At 44.7% G+C, this 16,226-nt stretch overlaps 1 protein-coding gene across 1 annotated transcript in view; it reads left to right on the top strand.

Annotated features, from left to right (window-relative positions):
- Nucleotides 1-16,226, top strand: part of DDC (dopa decarboxylase) — a 438,446-nt gene that overhangs the window by 100,692 nt on the left and 321,528 nt on the right. Inside the window, 1 exon segment of the mRNA XM_030209542.1 lies at nucleotides 4,228-4,341. Coding sequence (XP_030065402.1) covers nucleotides 4,228-4,341 — 114 coding nt within the window.

Below are 16,226 nucleotides of genomic sequence, written 5' to 3'. Positions count from 1 at the left end.
GAGGTAATGGTGATGTAGCTGTTTGATAACAGAGATCATAATATGATCAGATTTGATATTAGCTTAGGAGTAAGTATACACAGGAAATTCAATACGTTAGCATTTAACTTTCAAAAAGGAGACTATGATAAAATGAGAAGAGTGGTGAAAAAATAACTTAGAGGAGTGTCTGCGAGGGTCAAAAATTTACATCAGGTGTGGATGGTGTTCAAAAATACCATCCTGGAAGTCCAGGACAAATATATTCTGTGTATTTAAAAAGGAGGGAGGAAGACAAAACGACAGCCTGCATGGTTAAAAAGTGAGATGAAGGAAGCTATTAGAGCAAAAATAAAATCCTTCAGAAAATGGAAGAAGGAACTGACTGAAAATAATAAGAAACAGCATAAAGAATGTGACGTCAAATGCAAGGCGCTGATAAGGAAGGCAAAGAGGAACTTTGAAAAAAAGATTGCATTGGAGGCAAAAACAGGTAGTAAAATTTTTTTTTAAGGTATATTAAAAGCAAGAAGCCGGAAATAGAATTGGTTGGACCACTAGATGACCGTGGGGTAAAAGGGGCAATCAGGGAAGACAAAGCCTTAGTGGAGAAATTAAATGAATTCTTTGCTTTGGTCTTTACCGAGGAAGATTTGGGAGAGATACTGGTGCCAGAAATGGTATTCGAAGCTGACGAGTCAGAGAAACTGAATGAAATCTCTATAAACCTAGAGGTTGTAATGGGGCAATTTGACAAATTGAAGAGTAGCAAATCTCCTGGACCAGATAGTATTCATCCCAGAGTACTGATAGAATTGAAAAATGAACCGGTGGAATTATTGTTAGTAATATATAATTTATCTTTAAAATCGAGCATGGTACCGGATGATTGGAGGGTAGCCCATGTAATGCCGATACTTAAAAAAGGTTCCAGAGGGGATCCAAGAAATTATAGACCGGTGAGCCTGACATCGGTGCCGGGCAAAATGGTAGAGACTATTATAAAGAACAAAATTACAGAGCATTTTCAAAAACATGGATTAATGAGACAAAGCCAACATGGATTTAGTGAAGGGAAACCATGCCTCACCAATCTATTACATTTCTTTGAAGGGGTGAACAAACATGTGGATAAAGGCAAGCCGGTTGATATTGTGTATCTGGATTTTCAGAAGGCGTTTGACAAAGTACCTCATGAAAGACTCCAGAGGAAATTGGAGAGTCATGGGATAGGATTAAAAACTGGTTAAAGGATAGAAAACAGAGAGTAGGGTTAAATGGTCAGTATTATCAATGGTGAAGGGATAGTGGGGTTCCTCAGGGATCTGTGCTGGGACCTCTGCTTTTTAACTTATTTATAAATGATCTAGATATGGGAGTAACTAGTGAGGCAGTTAAATCTGCTGATGACATGATGTTATTCGAAGTGGTTAAATCGCTAGAGGATTGTGAAAAATTACAAGAGGACCTTACGAGACTGGGCAACTAAATGGCAGATGGCGTTTAATGTGAGCAAGTGCAAATTGATACATGTGGGAAAGAGGAACCCGAACTATAGCTATGTAATGCAAGGTTCCACGTTAGGAATCACAACCAAGAAAGGGATCTCGGCGTCGTTGTTGATGATACGTTCAAATTCTGCTCAGTGTGCTGTGGTGGCTAATAAAGCAAATAGAATGTTAGGTATTATTAGGAAGAGAATAGAAGACAAAAGTGAGGATGTTATGATGCCTTTGTATTGGTCCATGGTGTGACCGCACCTCGAATATTGTGTTCAATTCTGGTCGCCACATCTCAAAAAAGGTACAGAGAAGGGCAACAAAAATGATAAAGGGGATGGGACGACTTCCTTATGAGTAAAGGCTAAAGTGTCTAGGGCTCTTCAGCTTGGAGAAAAGGCAGCTGAGGGGAGATATGATAGAAGTCTATAAAATAATGAGTGGAGTGGAACGGATAGACATGAATCGTTTGTTTACCGTTTCCAAAAATACTAGGACTATGGGGCATGCGATGAAGCTGCAAAGTACTAAATTTAATATGAATCAGAGAAAATGTTTCTTTACTCAATGTGTAATTAAACTCTGGAATTCGTTGCCAGAAAATCTAGTAAAGGCAGTTAGCATAGCGGGGTTTAGAAAAGGTCTGGAAGGCTTCCTAAAGGAAAAGCCCATAGACCATTATTAAATTGACTTGGAGAAAATCCACTGCTATTTTTGGGATAAGCAGCATAAAATGTATTGAACTTTTTCAGGATCTTGCCAGGTATTTGTGACCTGGATTGGCCACTGTTGAAGACTGGATGTTGGGCTTGATGGACCTTTGGTCTGTCCCAGTGTGGCAATACTTATGTACAAAAGGTTCAAAGATGAGTGATCAAAATAATAAAGGAAGTGGAACTCCTCTCACATGAGGAAAGGCTAAAGAGGCTCTTCAGCTTGGAAAAGAGACGGCTGAGTGGGGATATGAAAAGGTATACAAAATCCTGAGTGGTGTAGAATGCGTAAAAGTGAATCAATTTCAAAAAGTACAAAGACTAGCTGACACTCAGTGAATGAATAAGAGGAAATATTTTTTCACTCAACGAATAGTTAAGCTCTGGAACTTCTTGCCGGAGGATGTGGTTATGCAGTTAGCATATCAGGTTTTAAAAAAGGTTTGGATAAGTTCCTGGAGGAAATGTTTATAGTCTGCTATTGAAATAGACATAGGAGAAGCCACTGCCTGCCCTGGGATTGGTAGTATGGAATCTTGCTACTAGGGCTGTATTGAATATTCATATTCAATTTGATTCGGGCTCAAATAGAGTCCTGAATACATTATTCATATTTGGCCAAATATTGATTTAAATTTGAATATGAATAGTCTGGGACTCTACTGTGCTAAAACCTACTGAAAGAAACACTTGATCTCTGATTTCATGTTGCTTCTTTTATTATTTGTTATGTTGAAGCTCAATGCCCATTTTTCACATTCAGTATCCATATTTGACCAAATAATATTTTTCATTATTTGTATTTGGCTGAATAGTAAAATATGCTATTCGGAACAGCTCTACTTGCTATTATTTGGGATTCTGCCAGGTAGTTGTGACCTGGATTGGCCAGTGCTGGAAACAGGAGACCGGGCTAGGTGGATCATTGGTCTGATCCAGTATGGTTATTCTTTTTTTTGTTTGTTTGTTACATTTGTACCCCGCGCTTTCCCACTCATGGCAGGCTCAATGCGGCTTACATGGGGCAATGGAGGGTTAAGTGACTTGCCCAGAGTCACAGGGAGCTGCCTATGCCTGAAGTGGGAATCAAACTCAGTTCCTCAGTTCCCCAGGACCAAAGTCCACCACCCTAACCATGTTCTTACTCAAATTGTACCAATCCCCTGTGTAAATATATGTGTTATGCGTCAACAGCACATACTTTTATGCAGATATATATATCCCTAGAAAATCTTATAGTGGCTACCTGTATATTTTAAATTCCTTTTATACATCTATAAAAGTACACTGCAGAAGAGAGAGTTTGCCTCTATATTTCAAAAATAAACCGTTTCAATAGAAAATTCTAAAGAAAATCACCTTTGCTTTATTACTGCATACAGTATTTAAGTAATTACCTGGAAGCTGGGGAAAAAGGAGTATAAAAAGTTGTAATTAACTTATTTGATTTTGAGGGTCAGGACTCTTCCCTGGGAAGCAGGATTTGAAGTAGGCTGCAAACCAGTGCCCCCCCCCCCCCCCCCCACCAAACTGAATGGCTGGTGGGAATGCTCAAGCCCTGCAGGCCGAAGAGCTCTGTGACCTGAACCTCCCCTGGTATGAAGAAGTCAGCAATGTGCTTTCCAGCTGCCAATGCTGGCACTCTTCTTGCATGTTTAGTTTGTGAGCATGAACTGAGCATGTGCAAGGAGTGCCAGCAGCATGCCACTGACTTCTTCGCACTGGGAAAATTTCATGCCATGGAGTGCTTCAACTAGTGGGGCTTGGGCATCCCTGCCAACAAAGGTATAATTTCTTATGGTGGTGGTGGTGGTGGTAGTGGTGGTGGTGGTGGTGGGGGGGTGATAGCAGAGAAGGATATGTGGCCCCACAGTCCACACCGGAGCACCCCCTAAATGGTCTGCTGGCTATGGGCCTGCTGCAAACCATTGGTTCAAGTGCTTTCCACTAGTTTTGCTGGTGTCTTCTGCTTTTGCAGATTGCTGAATGTCTGAATGATTTTCTTTTTTTCTTTCCCATTTTCTCTGTATTTGCAGGTGACCCACTGGCATAGTCCATATTTTTTTGCCTACTTCCCTACAGCAAGTTCTTACCCATCGTTTCTGGCTGATATGTTATCTGATGCTATTGGATGTATTGGCTTTTCTTGGGTAGGTTTATGCTATCATTAGTGAATATTACTTTCCTTATATTTACTAATGTGTGCTATCATGTCAGTGTGCACAAATACCTTTCACGTACATTAGCAGTAATGTAGCGGTATTTGTGGTAATAATGTACAGTAATACATGTTAGAATGCAGTAATGTGATAGTGCCTTTCAATAAATCTAGACCTATTTTGTTGTGAGGTTTACTGACACTTTGCTGTGCAGTACCAAGTATGAAAGAGAATTCAGACTTGTCAGAAGAATACTAGAGCTTAAAGAGTGAGCCCAGCAAAATGCCCTTGCCAGCCTGTGGTGATGAACCTTCCCTTTCCCCCACCCCCCCAGCATCCTTTCACAAGTCCAGCATACTCCCTTTCTCTACCCCCTCCCCCCGTGGTTCTCAAAACACGCTGTGAGTCTCCAGCAATTGAAACAAGTGGCTTCTGCCTGGCCCTACCAGGACCTTTTCTGTGCTGCATCTCACACACAGGAAATTACATCAGAGAGGCAGGATATGGCACAGGAGATGCCCTGATCGGGTCGGGCAGAGGCCACTTGTTTCAATCACTGTCTCTGCTGGAGACTCATGATACATTTTGAGAACTGTAGGAGGGGGTGGTTGGGGTATAGAGAGATTCTGGGCCTGTGCGGGGGAGGGAGAGGGGTTAGAGATATACTGGACCTTTATGGGGGGGGGGGGGAAGGTTGGAGAGATGCCAGACCCATAAGGGGGGAGAGATGTTGGGAATGAAGGGGGGAATCAGAGGGACGAGAGGGAGGGAAAGAGAAACTTGTAGCAAAGAGGAGAGAGAAAGATGCTGGACCTACAGGGCAAGGGAAGGACGTGCAGAGATGCTGGACCTTGGATGGAAGAAAAGGGGAGAATAACTAGACCTGGGAGGAAAGCAGAGGGAAGAGAGAGAGAGAGACCTGGAGCAAAGGGGAGAGGGAACAGATGGAGAGAAATGCTAGACTGAGGGGGAGGTTTGGAGGGAAGAAAAAAAGAGAGACTGGACTAGGGGAGAAAGGGGGAGAGATGCTGGGCCAATGCGGGGAGACAGATAGATAGAGAGAGGAGCTGGACCAGGGGAGAAGGTGCAGGCATAAGGGAAGATAGGGGAGATGCTGAACAAGAGGAGGAATAGAGACACAGAAAGGAGATGCTGGACAAAAGAGGAGAGATAGGGACATAGAGGAGGGATGCTAGACAGAGTAAGATAGGAACACAGAGGAGAGATGCTGAACATGGAAGGAGGAAAGGGACAGGGATACAGAGATAAGATGCTGGATAGGACCAGGGGCATAGAGGAAAAATGGATAGTCAGAAATGTTAAAAGGACAGGAGAAAAATGGTAAAGAGACAATGGGACAATGATTACACAACAAAGGTAGAAAAAAAAAAGATTTAGCTATGCCATGGCCATACATTTGGCATGCAAGAATGTGTATACTTGACAGATGCAGCCCCATCCTATATAATAATTCTCACCTCCAACGTTCTATCTTGCTGCCTGTGTCCTTGGCTTTCTTCAGAGTTGGTCTGCTAGGCTCCGTAGGTCAGGCTGACGTCACATGCAGCACTGACCAACCGCAAGACAGCAGCATGAGGCCCCGCCCCTGCCGCCCTTGCCGCCACGGTCCTCCCCCAAGGTCGCCGCCGCTCACCCCTCCACCCCCCCCCAAGGTCGCCATTGCTCCCCCCCGCCATCCCCCGAGGTTGCCGCCCAGGCCCAGCCACTTTCCCTCCAGGCCCGCCCACCAAACACAGACCTGCCAAGTCTCCCGCGAAACAAGCGGCGCCAGTTCCCATTTCCAGCCACTGCTGCTTCTCTTGTTGAGCAGCAGCGGCCGCTACAAAAACAAAAACAGCTGTTTTTAAAAAGAAAGCGCGGCACCGCAGGCAGCCATCAGGCATTGGCTGTCAGCTCTGCAGCCGCTCCTCTCGCCTCTCATGTCACTGCCCCTGGAGGAGAACCCTGGAGGAGCGCAGCGACGTGAGAGGCGAGAGGAGCAGCTGCAGAGCTGACAGCCAATGCCTGATGGCTGCCTGTGGTGCCACGCTTTCTTTTTAAAAACAGCTGTTTTTGTAGCGGCCGCTGCTGCTCAACAGGAGAAGCAGCAGTGGCTGGAAATGGGAGCTGGCACCGCGTTATCCGCGGGAGACTTGGCAGGTCTGTGTTGGGTGGGCGGGCCTGGGGGGAAAGAAGGGGATAGAGAGAGACACACAGGATGGAAGAATCAGGACAGGGGGGTAGACGGATGGAAGGATGGGGAGAGAAAGAGGGAAAACAGTTAAAAGGATGGGGAGAGAAAGGGGGAGATGGATGAATGGATGCAGAGAGAAAGGGGAGAGACTGGAAGGATGTGGAGAGAGAAGGGACAATGGACAGAAAAGGGTGGAGAGATAGAGAGACACTGGATAGAAGGAGGGGGAGAGAGACATTAGATGGAAGGATCAGGAGAGAGGGTAGATGGGTGGAAGGATGGGGAGAGAAAGAGGGAAGATGCTGGATGGAAGGGTACGGAAAAAAAGGAGACACTGGATGGAAGGATGCAGAAAGAAACAGGGGAGACATTGGGAGGGGGTCCTGAGACCAGAGAGAGAGGGGGGAGGTATTTCTGTCACACACACACACTTTCTCTCTCTCTCTCTCTCACACACTGTCTCTCACACACTCTGTGTCTCACACTGTATCACATTCACTCTCAAACAGTCTCTCGATCTCATACACTCTCTCGGTCTCACAGAGAGTCTGTGTATCGCACATATACTCTCACACTCTATCTGTCTCACACACACTGTCTCTCTCTCTCTCACACACTCTCTCACTCACAGACACACTCACACCCACACTCACTCTCTCTGTCACACACACACACTCACACACACATTCACTCTCTTTCTCTCACACAGTCACTCTCACACACACTCTCTCAAACATACACACTCCGAGGAAAATCTTGCTAGCGCCCATTTCATTTGTGTCAGAAACGGGCCTTTTTTACTAGTTTTAGATAAAATCAGAACTGAGATGTCCAGATTGGCATGTTTGCAGTTCTAGTATTATTTTATTTATTTATTTTTATTTGTTACATTTGTATCCCACATTTTCCCACCTGTTTGCAGGCTCAATGTGGCTTACATAGTACCATAGTGGCGTTCGCCATCTCCGGTAAAGTGGTCGAATAGGGTTCGAATAGGGTTCATGTGTTATAGACATATTGGGGAATCATGGATAGGAAGAGTTATGCAATGTTCATTACAAGCTTTGGTTACATTGTGTAGCAAGGTTTAGGCACTCAGGTAGGATTGGTTTGGTATGCCTTTTTGAACAAGTTGGTTTTTAGTGATTTCCGGAAGTTTAGGTGGTCGTACGTTGTTTTCACGGCTTTTGGCAGTGCATTCCACAATTGTGTGCTTATGTAGGAGAAGCTGGATGCATAAGTTGATTTGTATTTGAGATCTTTACAGCTTGGGTAGTGGAGATTTAAGTATGTTTCTGTTGATCCGATTGTGTTTCTGGATGGTAGGTCTGTCATATATCCCGGGGCTTCGCCGTAGATAATTCTGTGGACCAGGGTGCAGATTTTGAAAGCAATACATTCTTTGATTGGGAGCCAGTGCAGTTTTTCCCGGAGGGATTTGGCGCTTTTGAATCACGTTTTTCCCAAATATAAGCCTGGCTGCTGTGTTTTGAGCGGTCTGAAGTTTCTTTATGAGTTGTTCTTTGCATCCTGCATAAATTCCATTGCAATAGTCTCTGTGGCTTAGTACCATTGATTGTATCAAATTGCGAAATATTTCCCTTGGGAAGAATGGTTTCACACGTTTAAGTTTCCACATTGAGTAGAACATTTTCTTAGTAGTTGAGTTCACTTGGCTCTCAAGTGTGAGGTTACGGTCTATTGTAACGCCGAGGATTTTCAGGCTATCTGAGATAGCGAGGGTGTGGTCTGGGGTGTTTATATTTGTGGGTTTGTACGTATTGTATTGGGATGAGTGTCACGTCTTCAAAGCAGGAACTAGGTTTGTGAGCCCTTGGGCCACTGCCAAGGAGTGGCAGGCAAAACCACCTTACACCAGAGACAGGGCAGAACTCTGACAAACAGTTAGGCTTCACCTGCACATGGCCACCTTTCACCAGGAGTTGAACCCGTGGCTGCAGGTGGCCAGCAGGACTTATAGGACAGGGCAGGAACAGGATCCCAACAAGGCTGAACAGGGACTGAGGGTCAGAGGGGAAAGGAATATACAGGGGCAGCAAGGCAGGGAAAGGAATAAGCTAAAGGACAGGACTGAAAGCTGCAACCAGCCACTAAAACAGGGAACAAAACACTGATTAACAAGACACAGAACTGAAAGCTGCAGAGCAGCCACTAAGACACAAGCAGACAAGGACTAAACACAAAACTATAACCCAGAGACAAGACTAGAAAACAAACCACAACCTAATCTAACTACACACAGACTAACAAAAAACAGACAAGAATTTCAGGCAAGAACCCCCACAAAGCAGAAGTGCAACAAGCACCAACAAACCAGGGCCTAAGGCGATGCAAAGGCAAAGCAGAGAATTTCCAACTGGCTAATAAGCCCAGCAGCAGCTGAGGCTTACTGCAGCAATCACCAGGCAACTATGGGTGCTGTGTAGGTTCAACCAAAGCAAGCAAGTCTGGCCGCTCGGAAGATCCGGACCGGACGGGGCTGAAATCTGGAACGGGTGACAATAACCAGACAGTCCATTGCAGCCACCAGGTCTGGCCACCAGGTGGCGAGAGTAAGGAGAGCACGAAACATGGGCACAACCGTGACAATGAGAGAATGAGGCAGTGGGTTTTTTCTGTATTGAGCAAGAGAAAAAGGAAACCAATATGGTTCTCAAAGCAAGTGGCTGAGAAAATAAAGATTAAAGAGTTAGCGTTCCAGAAATATAGAAAATCTCAAGAGGAGGAACACGGGGAGGAATACCGGATGAAACTGAAAGAAGCCAAGAGAGAGGTACGTCTGGCGAAGGCGCAAGCGGAAGAACAAATGGCTAGAAATGTAAGGAGGGGAGACAAAAACTTCTTCAGGTATATTAGTGAAAGGAGAAAGACTATAAAGGGAATTGTGAGACTAAAAGAAACAACAAAACGCTATGTAGAAAATGATGAAGAAAAAGCCAATTTGCTAAATAGATACTTTTGTTCTGTTTTCACTGATGAAAACCCTGGGGAAGGACCGAGAGGGACTGGCAAAAGTACACCTGAGAATGAGGTGGATAGAGCGCCGTTCACGGAAGAGAGTGTGTATCAACAACTTGGAAAGCTGAAGGTGGACAAAGCCATGGGGCCGGACGGGATCCACCCCAGAATACTGAGCGAGCTCAGAGAGGTTCTGGCGGGTCCTCTTAAAGACTTGTTTAATAAATCCTTGGAGACGGGAGAGGTTCCGAGGGATTGGAGAACGGCGGAGGTGGTCCCTCTTCACAAAAGTGGGGATAGGGAAGAAGCTGGAAACTACAGGCCGGTAAGCCTCACTTCGGTTATTGGAAAAGTAATGGAAGCCATGCTGAAGGAAAGGATAGTGAATTTCCTGGAAGCCAATAAGTTGCAAGATCCGAGACAACATGGTTTCACCAAAGGGAAATCGTGCCAAACGAATCTCATTGAATTCTTTGACTGGGTGACGGGAGAATTAAATCAAGGACGTGCTATGGACGTCATCTACTTAGATTTCAGCAAGGCTTTTGACACGGTTCCCCACAGGAGGCTCTTAAATAAACTAGACGGCCTGAAGATAGGACCCGAAGTGGTGAACTGGATTAGGAACTGGTTGACGGACAGACGCCAGAGGGTGGTGGTGAATGGAGTTCGCTCGGAGGAGGGAAAGGTGAGTAGTGGAGTGCCTCAGGGATCGGTGCTGGGGCCCATTCTGTTCAATATATTTGTGAGGGGTTACAAGGTAAGGTTTGCCTTTTTGCGGATGACACCAAGATTTCCAACAGAGTGGACACCCCGGAGGGTGTGGAAAACATGAAAAAAGATCTGAAGAAGCTAGAAGAATGGTCTAACGTTTGGCAATTAAAATTCAATGCGAAGAAATGCAAAGTGATGCACTTGGGGAGTAGAAATCCAAGGGAGACGTATGTGTTAGGAGGGGAGAGTCTGATAGGCACGGACGGGGAGAGGGATCTTGGGGTGATAGTATCTGAGGACCTGAAGGCGACGAAACAGTGCGACAAGGCGGTGGCAGTAGCTAGAAGATTGCTAGGCTGTATAGAGAGAGGAGTGACCAGCAGAAGAAAGGAGGTTTTAATGCCCCTGTTTAAGACGTTGGTGAGGCCCCACCTGGAGTATTGTGTTCAGTTTTGGAGGCCGTATCTTGCGAAGGATGTTAAAAAAATGGAAGCGGTGCAAAGAAAAGCTACGAGGATGGTATGGGATTTATGTTCCAAGACGTATAAAGAAAGGCTTGCTGACCTGAACATGTACACCCTGGAGGAAAGGAGGAACAGGGGTGATATGATACAGACGTTCAAATATTTGAAAGGTATTAATCCGCAAACGCACCTTTTCCGGAGATGGAAAGGCGGTAGAACGAGAGGACATGAAATGAGATTGAAGGGGGGCAGACTCAGGAAAGATGTCAGGAAGTATTTTTTCACGGAGAGGGTGGTGGACGCTTGGAATGCCGTCCCGCGGGAGGTGGTGGAGATGAAAACGGTAACGGAGTTCAAACATGCGTGGGATATGCATAGAGGAATCCTGTGCAGAGGGAATGGATCCTCAGAAGCTTAGCTGAAATTGGGTGGCGGAGCAGTTGGGGGGAAGAGACCCCCTCTTCCCCCCAACTGCTCCGCCACCCAATTTCAGCTAAGCTTCTGAGGATCCATTCCCTCTGCACAGGATTCCTATGCGGTGGTTGGGAGGTGAGGATAGGGGAGGGCAGACTTATACGGTCTGTACCAGAGCCGGTGATGGGAAGCGGGACTGGTGGTTGGGGAGGCGGGAAATACTGCTGGGCAGACTTATATGGTCTGTGCCCTGAAAAGGACAGGTACAAATTCAAGGTAAGGTATACACATATGAGTTTGTCATGGGCAGACTGGATGGACCATGCAGGTCTTTATCTGCCGTCATCTACTATGTTACTATGAAATGCATTTGCCCATGAGTTCATGATATTTAAACTGAGCTTGATTTTGTTGGTGATTTCTGTCAGATCATGTTTGTAGGGTATGTATATTGTAATGTCATCTGCGTAGATGAATGGGTTGAGGCTTTGATCAGATAAGGTCTTGGCTAGTGGTTTCATTATTAGGTTGAATAGGGTCGGTGATAGTGGTGATCCTTGAGGTACTCCGTAATCTGCTTTCCACGGTAATGATATGTTTGGATTTGATTTCACTTGGTATGTTCTGGTGGTTAGGAAACCCTTGATCCAGCTTAGTATGTTTCCACCAATGCCAAAGTAATCTAGGAGTTTTAGTAGTATGTTATGGTTTACCATGTTGAATGCACTGGACATGTCGAATTGAAGGAGAAGTATGCTTTTACCTGTTGCAATTTCCTGCTTGAATTTGGACAGGAGAGTAACTAGTACTGTTTCAGTGCTATGGAGGGGGCGAAATCCTGATTGTGATTCATGTAGTATTGAGAATTTATTTAGGTACTCAGTAAGTTGTTTGGTTACCATGCTTTCCATCAGTTTGACTACTAGTGGGATAGATGCTACTGGGCGGTAGTTGGTAAGTTCACTTGTTTTTTTCTTGGGATCTTTTGGTATTGGGGTGAGTAGGATATTGCCCTTTTCCTTGGGGAACAGACCATGTTGGAGCAGGTAGTTTAGGTGGGATGTGAGGTCTGCTATGAAGCGGTCGGGGGCAGATTTTATTAGGTAGCTGGGGCACGTATCCAGTTTGCAGTGAGTGATGGAGAATCTATGAACCACTGTTTTGGTGGTGAGGAGTGTGAAATTTGTCCAGGTTTGGTCTGCTGGGTATTCTCCAGAGGTTGGGTCCATACCGTTGATGAAGTTTTCGATATCAGTATTGTCGTGGGGAAGTGTGTTGCGTAGATATACAATTTTTTCATTGAAGTATTTTGCAAAGTTTGTCTGCAGATGGGATGTCTGTGTTGGTTGAGGTGACCGAGGTGGTGTCTAGCAGTTTATTTACGATTTGATATAGTTTCTTCGTGTCTTTGTAATCAGGTCCTATTTTAGTTTTATAGTATGACCTTTTTGGTCTGTCTTATTACGTATTTGTATTTCCTTTGAATTTGTTTCCAAGCGTTGAGCGTGTGTTCATCTTTAATTTTTTTCCATGCTCGTTCGAGTTTCCTAGATTGTGTTTTTAGTTTTTTTCAGTTCGTCGTTAAACCATGGTATTGGAGTGTGTCTTCATTATGTTCTTGTTTGTGCGGGTGCTATTTGGTCTAGTATGCTTCTGCATCTTTTACCTCAGTCGGAGAGGTAGTCAATGGAGTCCGTTTGTGCTGTCCATTCGTTTTTGTATATCTGATGCCAGAATGTTGTTGAGTCTATTTGGCCTCTTGTGCTGTAGGTTGTGTTTTCTTTTATAGGGTGTGATCCCTTTTACCGCCAATTTAGGGATAAGTTTAGTTTGTAGTGGTCGGTCCAAGGTGTTTCTGCCCATTTAATATCTGTTATTATTAGGTTTTGATCTGTGGACAATTGATATGAAATGAGGTCAAGTGTGTGCCCTTTGACGTGTGTTGCTTGCATGTGTGGCCAATTGAGATTCCATAGGTGGAGGAATTCCTTTCATTCTCGTGCGTTGGTAGAGTTTGGGTCCTCTAGGTGAAGGTTGATGTCTCCTACTATTAGTGTGTTGGGGTTGGTTACACAGGTGTTTGAAATGAAGTCCATGCAGTTTGACTGGCATTCGTTCCAATTACCAGGTGGTCTGTAAAACAAGACACAGTTCAGGCGGTCAAGCAGGGATTTGTTGTGGATTCTGATTGAGGCAATTTCAAGTTGGGTTGTTATGGACTCGGATGTGGTTTCAGTGGTGAAGTGGGATCGATAGATTAATGCTATACCTCAGCCTCTCTTTTCCTTTCTGGTCCAGTGAGTGATTTTATATCCTGGAGGGCATAGGTCAAGGATTATGGGGTCCTTTTGATCATGTATCCAGGTTTCATTGATGAAAATTAGATCAAGGTTTTCTGACATGATCCAGTCTACTACTGATGTTGTTTTGTTTATTATGGATCTGGCGTTGATGTAACCCACTTGGATTATTTGGTATGGGGCTTCTATGTTTGGTGTTGTGTGGATTTTTGTTAATTGTCGTTTCTTTGTTAGTGTGTGTATTTTATGGCCTTTCTTACTGTTCTGTTGATGTTGTCCGCATGTTGGTGTTCTTCCTTTGTTTTGGTTGTTGTCTATTTGTTGGGGTATGGAGTATCTGGTCAGTCTTTGGTGATTATGTAGTATGGGTATCAATGTTGTTTTAGAAAGGGATCTGCCAAATTAGAGCTTTTTCTAAAACACATGCAGGAATGTGTGTGTGTGTGTGTGTATATATATATATATATATATATATATATATATATATATATATATATATATATATATATATATATATATATATATATATATACACTAGTGGAACCATGCCCGTTTCCTCAACAATGAAACGGGCCCTTGGAAGGCTGTCATGTAAGCTTTTTTTTTCTCTCTCCCCTGCCCTCCCCTCCATGTCCAGCAATTCTTCCCTCCCCTCCATGTCCAGCGATTCTCCTCTTCCCTGCCCTCCCATCCGTGTCCCATGATTCTCTCCTCTACTATCCTCCCATCCCATCCATCAATTCTCCTCTGCCCTCCCCTCCCCTTCCTCCCTCCCCTCGATGTCCCTCGATTCTCTCCTCCCCTTGATTTGTACTTGAACGTTCTCTGGCTGGCTGGCGCTGGCTTCCGTTCCGTTCGTAACATCCCTCCTGATGTCAGCTCGCCTCCAGCATTCCCTTCCCTCTCACTGTTCTACTCTCTGACGTCATTACCTCTTGACACGAGGGCGGGGCAGTGAAGGGGAATGGAACGCTGGAGGCTGGCTGACATCAGGAGATGTTACAAACCCAGGCAGCCAGACATGGAACGTTGGAGGTGCAAATTATTATATAGGATACTGGTTACATGCTGTGGAAGCAACCATTTTACATATGTCAAAATCTAAAACATCAACAAGATCAACTCAGCAACTCATACATCTAAGTGTCAGCAATTACAAATGGTCGTTGGTATTTTAGAACATAGCTGTGTAAGTGCCAACACTTAGACATGTATGCCTGCCATTTTGGAAAACTACACTTCCAAATGCCTCTAATTAAGTACAGTGTCTGCAATATTTCTGCACTATAATTTTTTTGAGGGGTGTGAGTTACACCGGGGGTTTAAGGGGAAGACCTCCTTTATCCCTCTCGTCAAGCACAGCCCAAAACAAGCACTTTTACTAAACCTCTACATACCAGAAAGTAGCTGTAAATCTTAACACTGATCTCTGTAATCATAAACGTGCATTTCCCTTCTGAAATGGGGAAAATGTGTAGTTTTTGATTCTGTGCTAACTTTGTAGGGTAGCTTTCGGGTAGGCCAGTACTTGGCAATATTTTTGTGGCTGTGACCCCATGAACGTGGACAAATAAAATTGTGTGATCCCCAAAGGTGCAGAATGACAGAGCACTTATGGAGAGCCCAACCAAGTTGTGACCCCATTTGGGCTCCTGACCCACAGTTTGGGAAGCTCTGGGGTGGGCTATTTTATATAGGTACATATGTTGCCTTTATGAAATAGGAGAAGTAGATGTGCCTATGTATCTTCCCTGCCTCATTGCTCCTGTTATAACATACCCTGTCTGTTGTGATAAAGTCACCTCCAGGATAGTCGGGTTAAGGCAGTTTCAGTCTGAAATACAAGTCCCAGAGGGCATTGCAGGCAAGGAGCCAGAGGGTGAGATGAAGAACCCAGACTGGACTCCTAGCTGCAATCAGGGAAGACATGGGTGTAAGCTGGCAGGTTGTGTAGAGTGGCTGCCACTAGGTGGAAAGAGTTGGGAAACCCTGTGTGCAGGAGCTCATCATTGGTCTCATTAGTCTAATGCTTAACTCAGCTGGTTTGGGTGTGAGGAAGCTAAGGGAAGGAGAATGATTGGTGGTGGTAGCTGAAGCCAGGGATTGATTAGGCAGGTGGGAAGGAGTCCCAGCAGTGGAGTTCAGTTCAGGAGAGAGAAGCAGAAGGAGAGAAGGAGTTGCAGGCTGAAAACCCTTGGGCAAGGAGGTCCCTAAAGTACTGGCAGTTACAGGCTGAGAATCCTTGGGCAGGGAGGTCCCTAAAGTACTGAAGCAGGCTGAGATTCCTTGGGTGAGAGGAAGTCCCAAAAGTATTGAATTCACTGTGAAGCTGATGCAGGGGAAAACCCTTGGGTAGAAGGAGTCCCTAAAATATTGAACTCTCCTGAAGGTAAAGAGGATAGAAGGTAGAAAATGCTGCTTGGTGACTGAACTGTGATGATTAACTGAAAGAACTGTTTGTCTTGGGAATTGAATTATTGTTTATTGTGCACTGGATAAAGAGCCCAGACTGAAGCCTGTATTGAATCCTGGTATGTGCTATGCTGCTGTTGGATCTGTGTACTAAAAACCTGCATGGAATAAAAGTCCTTAAGATTGAAGTTACTGGTGGACATCTATTTATTCATTGTACCGGGAGCCTGTGGCTGGAGGAGATTGTTCTATCCTTGGCTGCACAAGAGAGGCGCCTGGTTACACTGTGTATATTTTGATGAAACCTCATTTCACAAACAGACAATATGAGACAATAATCTGCAAAAGTGAAACAGCAGAACACAGAGCAGACTAACAGTTTGAAGAGATGTGGAGCTT

This window comes from Microcaecilia unicolor, chromosome 1, assembly GCF_901765095.1.
Source record: "Microcaecilia unicolor chromosome 1, aMicUni1.1, whole genome shotgun sequence".
Lineage (NCBI taxonomy): Eukaryota > Metazoa > Chordata > Amphibia > Gymnophiona > Siphonopidae > Microcaecilia > Microcaecilia unicolor.
This window is presented reverse-complemented; position numbering and strand designations above follow the sequence as displayed.